Raw genomic sequence first — 10,259 nt, 5'->3', positions numbered from 1 at the left:
ACCAATTTGCTATTATTTAAGGATATTTTATCCCAAACACCATGTACACATCAAAAATGTATTAAAGATATAAAAATATAGCTGTATGAAAAAGTGGTTAAAAGCATTTGCATGTGCGTAAAGTGTCGTGCCAGATTAGCCTGGGCAGTCCACACTGGCTAATTAGGGGCGACACTTACCGCCTTAACTGGATATTTGCTAAGAAGCGGCTTTCTTGAAACGGACGATATCATAATAGCGGAAAGTGTCGTCCCTGATAAGTCTGTGTGGACTGCACAGGCTAATCTGGGTCGACACTTTCCGCACATGCTTCAAACACCTTTTCACAGAGCACAACCCATATTGTTTGTATTTTTTTAATTTCAAACAGTTCTATCCAACAGTTTAAAAATGCGTATTTATGAGTGTTTAATCAAGTTAATTTATAATTGTTATTTTTTGTGAACAATTCAAATCGCTATAAAGCTCACACTATAAACATATCTGCTATACATATTGTCAATGTCTGGAGCATAATTTTATGACGGCAAAAGCAAATCATCACAAAAACATAATGCAAACATCGACAAACACAGTTAAGTTTAGTAAAACAACTTGACCTTCATAAAAAATAATGGGAACAGGAATACAATCTATTGTTTTATATGTATACATTTTTAGACAAACTAAAGAAAACATTTTTTTTGTAGTTGATGTATTTTCAATAATCGAAAAACTCTTTTAAGTTTTGTTTGTTCATGATCATTTCTCTGTAAAACACTCGAAAACAAAATACTTGCAAAAATGTGCCTTTTATTCGTAACCTTGATTGATTGTTTTATGAATTAGCCCATTCTGGTTATAGATCTTTTAAAAAAAGAATTGTTTCAACATATATATAAGTCTTCAAATGGGTGTGAGATCATGTTCTCTTTTGCATCTAAATAATGTGTGATGAAGTGGCGTTTAAAGTTTCTAAGTGGTAAACGTTTAGTTTAACACCATGTTTTCAAATTTATAAACATACCGTCTTGGCATTTAATCAGAAATTAGTGGAGGAATGTTTGCGTCAGATGAGCGTCAGACTAAAGCCTTGAACATAATTGTGATATTGTTTTGAATGTTTAGAAAGGGCGTGCTGCGAGTATCATTTATTTATGTTGTAATACCACATTTCAAACGGTGTTATAAAATAGCACATGATTTTTAATGTTTTATAGGTATCAAACTGCAATGTGAAGCACATTGACAATAATAGAAGAGAAAGACACACATTTATGGATCGGCCGTTTCTTCGTCTAATTAACCTTAAAATATAAAATGCGTTCTATATTTTATTTACGTCTAAATCTCAAGACACTGGTAGCTGCATATACATGTGTAAATAAACGTTTGCAAACATAGCAATGTTATGTGACTCAATTAGTTGTTTTGTGTCGTTGTTGTTTTAACTCCAAGAACCGAATTAAAAAAATAATGGAAATATTTTCCCTCGATCGTTTCCTAGTTGGTAGCGTTATTTATGTACACACATTTTAACAATTTTTTTTAAAAAAGTTTCATAATGATCGTATAACGCATGAGTGTTTTTATTTATATTCAATGTAGTGTTAGATTCCATGTTCCTCCACTAAATTGCAACTAAGTAAATAATTTACTCTATTTAATTAAGAAACTAAAGATGATTTGCAATAAGATTATGTGCATTCATTTAAGTTCTATTTCGAACATTATAAATTGAAAAACAAAACGAATTTGAAATACAAAGTTTATTTTGAGAATTCAGATTACTTGATCCTTAAACAATAGTTACTATAATAATAATTATGACAATTATAATTATAAACTCACCAGACACGATGAAATCGTCATTGTTATTTTCCGCTGTTGATTGTCGACTTCAAGAAACGTCTTTATCTTTGAATGATGTTCGTTTACTTATATACACATTCAAATTGATGATATTAAACATTATATTGCAATAAAATGTACCATCTGGATCAGCTTGTGACAAACATACACGTTCAGTCGTCAACAAAGTCACAATGGCATGACCCGTGCATGCAAAACACAACTCCTCCGCATGCTCGACTATAAACATGCGTATTCCTGGAACGTAAATAAAGTCACGATGACACGTGATTAATTGCAAAACACAAACTCTGCCACAATCTAGTACGTCAAAAACAAACATGAAAATTAAATGCGCCATCTGGACAAGCCAGTGATGACTGTTCGAATATAATGCCTAGTTCACACCAACGGCGAATGCCGCGCTGTGAATCGGCGAGCAAAGCGCCGTCATTTTTGTTCACTTTTCCAAAAATATCTCGATCTATTACGCTCTGATAAGCTCTGATAAGCTATGATACGCTCTCATACGAATTGGTTGACGCTTCGAAGACAAAATATTTCCCGACGTGTTACGATTCCTCACGCTTTGATCCCGCTCTGATCAGGCTTTGTTACGCTTAAAATCACGCGTTGATAAGCTTTATTACGCTTCATTACTCTTTGATGCGATTATGACGCATTAAATGAGGCTCTTATACGACAATCAAGCTTTGTTGTGCATTTTTACTCTCTGTTACGTATTGGAAAAATGTCGAGATTTCCGATTTTTATCCCGCTTTTCATTCAGAGCCTATATAAAGATGCAGCAGATACACAAAATCATTGCATCTTTGACTCCAGAACACGATGGCAGAACAACAAGATCCAGAGGTTCCAGTTGTACCAGAGCATGATCTATCCGAAGAAGACATGACATTTGTCTCTCTGTTGTATAACTATATTCTATCCCTTGAGGCCGAGTAGAGGGAGGAAGAACAGCAAAGACAAGGGAAGGTTGACATACCAGCAAAAGGTAGAAAGCCATTTATCAGAAGCTGCTGGACCAGGCCATGGCTAACTGAAGATAGAAGATAGCAATATGGCCGAAACGCTAGCCTCCTGGACACACAACTCAGATAAGAAGGCCCTGGTGCCTTCAGAAACTTCACCAGATTAAACCATGAGTTGTTTGATGATATCCTGGAAAGAGTGGCACCAGTCATCCAGAAGCAGCAGACTAATTACAGGCACCCTCTGTCAGCTGGCCTCAAGCTGGCAATCACCTTGAGACATCTGGCCACTGGGGACAACTACAGGCCAATGGCATATGGATTCAGATGTGGTATCTCCACAATATCAGAGCTGATTCCAGAAGTGTGCACGGCAATTGTGCAGGCATATAAAGATGAAGTTTTCAACCCACCCACCACCCTGAAGCCTGGAGACACCTTGCCCAGCAGTTTGAACAGAGGTGGAATGTCGCCCATGCAGTTGGTGCCTTGGATAGAAAGCACATAGCCATCAAGAAACCAGCAAACACAGGCAAGATCTACCACAACTACAAGGGTTTTTTCTCCATACCAATGCTGGCCCTTGTAGATGCAGAATACAAGTTCATCTGGATTAAGCTGGGAGGTATAGGACACATGTCTGACTCTCAGATATTCACGGACTCTGAGCTCTTTGAGTGACTGGAGGATGGGTCTATAGGGCTACCCCCATCATGCCCTCTCCCTGAGGAAACTGAGCCAGATATCCCATACATCATCCTGGTTGATGATGCTTTTGCCCTGAAGAGCTTCATGATGAAACCATACAGTAGAAGAGGGATAACAGATGAGCAGAGAATCGGCAACTACAGGATCTCAAGAGGTAGAAGACTGGTGGAGAATGCCTTTGGCATACTGGCCAACAGGTTTAGGTGCCTGCTGGGAACAATGGAACAGAAGGTCGAGAACGTCAGAAATTTGGTTGAGACTGCTGTGGTGCTGCACAACCTGTTGAGGCATAGGGTGGTGATGGCAGCAAATGAGGTGGACTACGAGGATGAAGAGCACAACTTCGTACCTGGGGCATGGAGACATGGACCTTACTGGGAAGATGTTCCACAGCCACCTGCGAGGGGGAACCTCGCCACTGTTGATGCCAGACATCAGCGAGATCATCTCAGAGACTACTTTTTCTCTCCAGTGGGTGCTGTTGACTGGCAGCAAATAATGGCTGGTGTTGTACTTCCTGCTGCAGTTGAAGAGAGGAATGGGTCAGAGGCTGAAGATGAATACTAATGTGTTATGAATATTATGAACATTAATTTGTAAAATTGACTTTGAAATTTGAAATATGTGTACTTTGTAAGTTGCTTTTATTATCCATGTTATCGTTGTTATTATTTGTAATTCATATGTTTGTCATTAGTTTAAATAAAGACTTTATTGTTTGCCCAATGAAAAATATCAGATAATAGTGTAACTGTAAATTGAAAATTCAAAGAAATCATGTTATATAATTTAAAATTTAGATATGTGCCATAAATGATTGTGTGTATGTTGTATTGTTTAACTTATTTTTAAGTAATATATGTCTTTTTTTTAAATTCTATTTGAAAGTAAAAAGTATTCTTCCAAATGTAACATATTCACGTGTATTACTTTATTGTTAAGAAACATATTATCTATATGTACAAAAAGCAACAAACTGAATCAAGTAAAAAGCATTTGTTTAAATGTAACATATTCTCTTTTATTATTTATGTTTTTAAGAAACATATTATCGATATGTACACAATTAATAAATTGAACGAAGTAAAAGGCATTCTTTTTAATGTAACATATTCTCTTTTATATTTTTATTAATAAGAAACATATTATCAATATGTACAAAAAGCAACAAACTAGACAAAGTTAAAGGCATTCTTCTAAATGTAACATATTCTCTTTTATTTGTTTTATTATTAAGAAATTATCAATATGCTAAAAAAGCAATAATCTGAACAAAGTTAAAGGCACTATTTTAAATGTAACATATTCTCTTTTATTATTTAAATTATTAAGAAACATATTATCAATGTGTACAAAAATCAACAAACTGAACCAAACAACAAACACACAAATATTATTACTGTTTACAAATCATAAGATGTCCATGGCGAAGACGTCTATCCACCCAATATAAATTGATGCACAATATGGGGTCAATTACAGTATCATGCTGTTCTTAGGTAATCAAATATCAATATCATCTTCAGATGAAGGTTTAGGAGTTCCCAGATGGGTCACAGCAGATGATGGCCTGGTGGTGATCCCTGCAGTGGTCATGGCTGTGCTCAAAAAGTCACTCACGTTCGGGGAGTATGTGGTCTTTTCAGTAGCAGCAGCAGTAAAACCTTGGGGGCGGTTAGCTGTTAGTGAAGGTGATGACCTTGCTAGGGGTGTCATGGCTCTATTTGCCCCCGTGTTCAGGTCCAGGATGTTGGTATAGCTATTTGAAGTTTTTGATGATGGTTGTGGGTACAGGGCAGAACTGGCTGCTCATGTAATGATAGTCTTGGGAGCCCCAGACACTGATGGGCTGTTTATCTGGCATATGCTGTGTCGACCACAGTGATGGTGAAGGCTGCCACTGGTGACTCTTTGACACCATTCTTGAGGGGCACTGCCAACTGGCGGAGCTTGATAGGAACGACTGACGTTGTAGGCATCTGATGAAACATCGCATGCACTCTTCAGCCTACTTCTGTCCTTCGTGTAGCACTTCCATAAGCTTGATCTGTGTGGCCCGTTTGATGTCCCCAGGAAGCTGGGCCAGACTCTCATCTATTTGTCTGGCAAAGTTGGAGGGACCAACTTTCTTGTCAGACATAAACTTCATCAGACTTTTCTTCAAGTCAACACTCTCTGTTGAGAGTCTATGAGAGGGTGGCTCTGTACGCTGGGACTCTGACCCAGAGTCTTACTGAATGATGACTTCCGTTGGTTCTCTACCTCTACCACGGATGCTCACCACGTTTCTGCGTTCCACGCTTTCGATGTGGTCTTTGAGGAAGGTGAACCTCTCCCAGACCCATTTATCCGTGTCAGACATGTCCTCGACTGTCTCAGTACCCTCACCCGACTTCCCAACAGTCCTCTTTAGGCGGCTCATCTGGGTATGGTTGGACTTGTAAAAGGTTTTTAGGGCTGCAACCTCAACACCCATGTCAGCAGCGTTTTCCTCCCATAGCTTCTCTTTGTTCTGCGGGTCTTTATAATCTGTCAGTCTCTTTGAGTAGATGGAAGGAGTGTCTTTTAGCCAGTCAATGACCTCTTCTTTTTGCGCTTCTGTTAGTGTTGCATAGTAGTATGGTTTGTACGTAAGCTTTTTGCTGGCGGCTGCCGCTGGAACAGGTGTGATGACTGGGAGATGATCCCCTGCAGGGTGAGGCTGTGGCTGCTCTGGCTCTGGAACCAGTATTTCTTCATCTTCTGCCGGCGGTGGTGTTGGAGACCTCGGCCTTCCAGCCTCTTTTCGGCTCTTTTTGTTGCACCTCTACCTCTCTTGGGTCCCATCTTTGTGTTAAAGGCTCTATAAAGGTGATGATCCGTAATTATTTACCGATTTTTAAATATTGTTTTCATATTTTATTTATAAAGGTTATCAAAAAACAATATATATATGCTATTGGACATAACCATACAAAAATGAGCAATACAAATTGTTTTGAGCTCAAAATGCAGTGTCCTCCAAGTTAATTGTGTTTACAAACAATCAGTTAATTTGCATCGCTGTTTACTCGTAAATTGAAAGTGAAAGTGACTCAGGTCACCAAAAATATATCGTTGATTTTCAACGTTTTCTGGTATCACTCACAAAGTAGGTCTCTTCTAAATGGCTAAAACGTTTGAAGTGATATAGTAAGTTACTTTCTGCTGGTAAAAAGTTGTTTAAAATAGAATTAAAATTGATTTTTTTTCGGCTATTTGTAACATACGTAACCGCTTTGAGGCTACACATCACGTTAGTTGCAAAGTTGTAAACATTTCTTTCAATTATAAAACGGGTATATCTTTCATTATTCTTGACAACGTCGCACCTTAGCTGTGTTATGGGCATTTTTTTTATATAAGATAAACTGAAATCCGTAACAATTAGACCAGATTATATGCATAATAATTGAATTACTCACTTTTATACAGCTTTTACTAGTAGTTTTTCAGGTTCAGAATACTTCCTCTTTGTTTGAAAATTATGCAGTGTGTGGAACTCAAGTGCTATTTATAGAGATGCTGAAAATAATGCAATATGCATCGTTTCAATTTGAGTATTTTAGTATATGTACTGCCGAAGCAGTATATAAAGCAATGTGTGGTACTCAAGTGCTATTTATAGAGATGACGAAAGAGCGTCATATCGTAGGAGATCGTGAAAGATCGTGCGAAAGCGTGAGGAAGCTTGCCAAGTGTATCAAAACCTTTCAAAACATGTCAATCCTTGATGAAAGCGTCTCAATTCGTGGGAAAGCGGGAGAGTCCTTCTTGAAAACGTAACAAAGCGTGTCATATCTTGATGAAAGCGTCTGACCTCGTGTAAGATATTCATGCCAGATCGTAGCAAATCTTGAGCCATCCTAACGAAGCGTGTCAAGTGGTGACATACCGTGAAGACTGGGGTCCCCGCTTTGAACCAAGCTCTGTTAATCTTTCCTACGATTTGAGTCAAGCTTTGCTGAGTTTATTCACGGCTTTTTAAGCTTTGATAAGCTCTCGGCGCTTCAATCAATTCGTGACAGAGCGCCCAAATTTTTTAAACAGTTAAAAAAAAAATGGCGTTCTTGCCGAATGTCCCGCTTTATCACACGATCTATTACGACACTGACGCTTTATTCAAGCATTGTAACGTTTTGGTGTCGCTTTGCACGCCGCTTTAAAGCGCCATCAAAGCGCCGTTGGTGTGAACCTAGCATAAACGTTTCAATCTTCTTTAAAAATTCAAGATGAAAAAGTTAGTGCGTCTAAGACATAACCTAACAGATTCAAGTCAGCAGCATTTGTTGAGACATGCCAGTGAATCATGTTTAGACAAAATGAGTTCAGTAAATGTCAAATATAAGATGTATTGAGGATTGTTGAATTAAGAACGTACAAGTCTATCTCATAAACCAAGTCATGATTCCATTGCAAAATACTGTATATGATGGTAAGTATATCAAACATAATGAATAACAATACGTTCTTAATGTCAGTTTTCATAGTTTTTAGTCGGTTGTGCACATGTGAGTTTCCCTAATTTTTTAATTTTTTTCAACACAACCCTTATTCAATGTCTGAATAGAGTATTGCATGTACATATGTGCACACTTTCGGAAACCTTATATGTTTGCCTACTGTATGTATTTATATATAAAAAATATTTGTGCGACCGTTAAATCTTAGAATATTGCATATTAGCTTCGTTTTGTAAAAAGTTCATAGTCAATCCTTCATTGTTGAAACGGCTAAAAACACGTTTGTGTAATGTTGAAAACAAAGCAACCCACGAAAGTACTTTATCTGCTGTGTGTGTGAGCAGGAACAGTCAGAATTTGCCGGTTACAGAGTGCGTAAAAACAGAATAAACAGACCCAGTGGATAACACAAAACTCTTCACTTTCAGACAATTGACAGAACCAAATTATATTTTCCGAATAGGTGCAAAATTATTCGCATTATAAATTAACATCAAGTATGAGACAATTTATTCGAAAAAAACTACAAGGGAGAGAGTTTGAAGATAATTTATATATATATATGGGTTAAATTTGGATATTAGCATCGTGTTAAGTTTATTGGTCGAGGTTTGTTGAGATGGGATATTAACAAGATTAGAAAAAAACCATAGACGAGACGAGATCAATATTGAACAGAAATGATGCAATCATTTTAACGCGTTGTTTGGGTTTATAGTTTTTTATGTGTTTTTTTTTCAGAGTTTATGTGCGGCGTCAACTACTTTTGTGCCATGGTAAACTGTTTGGAAGTTTACCAGTTGCCATTATCAAATAATTTAATACTATTAAAATATAATTATTTATCTGTTGTTGATTCAACGGAGGCTTCATTTTGAATATGTATACATTTGAATGTATCTCAAAATATGGTCCAAAATTCTTGAAGAAAATAACATATCCATCCACATAAACGATCTATAAGAAAAAGTACATTGCTTCTGAATGTTTGAAAACGGAAAGTATTTCGTGAATAAAATAAACAGTCATCCTTACGAACGATGAAAGTTAGTATGAACAATCTTATGCTTGCAAAATATAGTCAAATTATGGGGACTACCCACCTTCTTGCTCACTGATCACTTATGTGTGCAATTTATTTTTTTCCAAATGGTGGGGGCATTATTAGATTTGCAGCTAACACAATTTTTGACACACAATGTATCAGTGGCCGCTGGTTTTATAAATATTTATAAAGAGACTCGCGAAAATGCGGCATTTGTGAATTCGCTAATTTCAATAACATAGAGGCAATACACACCATTTTTGTCAGATAATATTGTTTTTAAAAGCCATGCACTTGTAAGTATGAGGCTGTACCCAAAAAAGTTTATCGGCATGATGCCCCTTATTCAAGCGTTTTGAAAACATTTGTTGTCTGCATGTTTGTATTTATGCGCGAGTTCCTGAAAAGCGACATGTCAAGCGTGTGTTTAATGCACTGTGTACAAGCACAACTAAATACATTATGTGCTAATACACATTTAAAAATAGGTTCTGAAAACAAAATAGTATTCCGGGTAAGCACGATTTCCATAAAATTTGTTGGAAAAATAGGATATTCATTGATTTCAGGAGTCGATGCATACGTTTTTAAAAGAAAAAAAACTTCTATAACATAGCGATTTATTGTCATGCAACATTTTCCTCAAACCACAGACACATTGTGGCAATTTCTTTCCGCCGTCAACATAAAAACTGAACGAATGCTTTCGGTGCTCGGGATAAAGCATATCGACCATTTACTTAACAAAAAAAAACATCTCACAGAGCCAACGAATTTTAAGAGATTGGTGGCTGCAGACCAAGTATGAGATGAAAACGAGGAATTAAACAGTTTTAAAAAGCGGCTACGTAATTAGCTCAATGTTTTCATAAGGTAAATAAGCGTTATACAAGACACAGTTATCTGTGTTGGTATAACCAGCTGTATATAAAATACATTACATTTGTCGCTTCAATACTTACCCTAGTATTCGAATATATTTAGAACTACCGGATGTAGATGTATAACGCGAATAGATGTACAACTATATGGGGAAGTTCGTAAGAAAAATAATTTGTTTATCCATTTTCTGAAAGTGTAGATCTTTATGTAGTCCATTGGTACTGTATATTTAGTTTTACAAAATATGTAGCTGACGGGTTCTGATTGCCCCTACTAAACCCCACAGCAGATAGAGTAATTTCTTTTTTTAAACATTTTAAG

At 36.8% G+C, this 10,259-nt stretch overlaps 1 protein-coding gene and 1 pseudogene across 1 annotated transcript; one reads left to right on the top strand and one right to left on the bottom strand.

Annotated features, from left to right (window-relative positions):
- The first annotated feature begins 2,679 nt into the window (after positions 1-2,679).
- Positions 2,680-3,503, top strand: LOC127877123 (uncharacterized). The gene is made up of 3 exons (XM_052422769.1): positions 2,680-2,762; positions 2,973-3,271; positions 3,304-3,503. Exons 1-3 carry the CDS (start codon positions 2,680-2,682, stop codon positions 3,501-3,503), a joined length of 582 nt encoding a protein of 193 aa, XP_052278729.1.
- A 2,257-nt stretch (positions 3,504-5,760) lies between these two features.
- Positions 5,761-6,356, bottom strand: LOC127877122 (uncharacterized; annotated as a pseudogene).
- Positions 6,357-10,259: the final 3,903 nt, after the last annotated feature.

Source organism: Dreissena polymorpha, chromosome 4 (assembly GCF_020536995.1).
Source record: "Dreissena polymorpha isolate Duluth1 chromosome 4, UMN_Dpol_1.0, whole genome shotgun sequence".
NCBI lineage: Eukaryota > Metazoa > Mollusca > Bivalvia > Myida > Dreissenidae > Dreissena > Dreissena polymorpha.
Note: the sequence above shows the minus strand (reverse complement) of the source record. Positions and strands in the feature narration are given on the sequence as shown.

What these genes read in the sequence shown, in the direction of transcription:
- LOC127877123 (XM_052422769.1), top strand. Translation starts at nt 2,680, where the DNA reads ATGGCAGAACAACAAGATCCAGAGGTTCCAGTTGTACCAGAGCATGAT. An exon ending in ATGACATTTGTCTCTCTGTT is followed by an intron (nt 2,763 to 2,972) that starts GTATAACTATAT and finishes TGGTGCCTTCAG; the next exon opens with AAACTTCACCAGATTAAACC. An exon ending in TGGAGACACCTTGCCCAGCA is followed by an intron (nt 3,272 to 3,303) that starts GTTTGAACAGAG and finishes TCGCCCATGCAG; the next exon opens with TTGGTGCCTTGGATAGAAAG.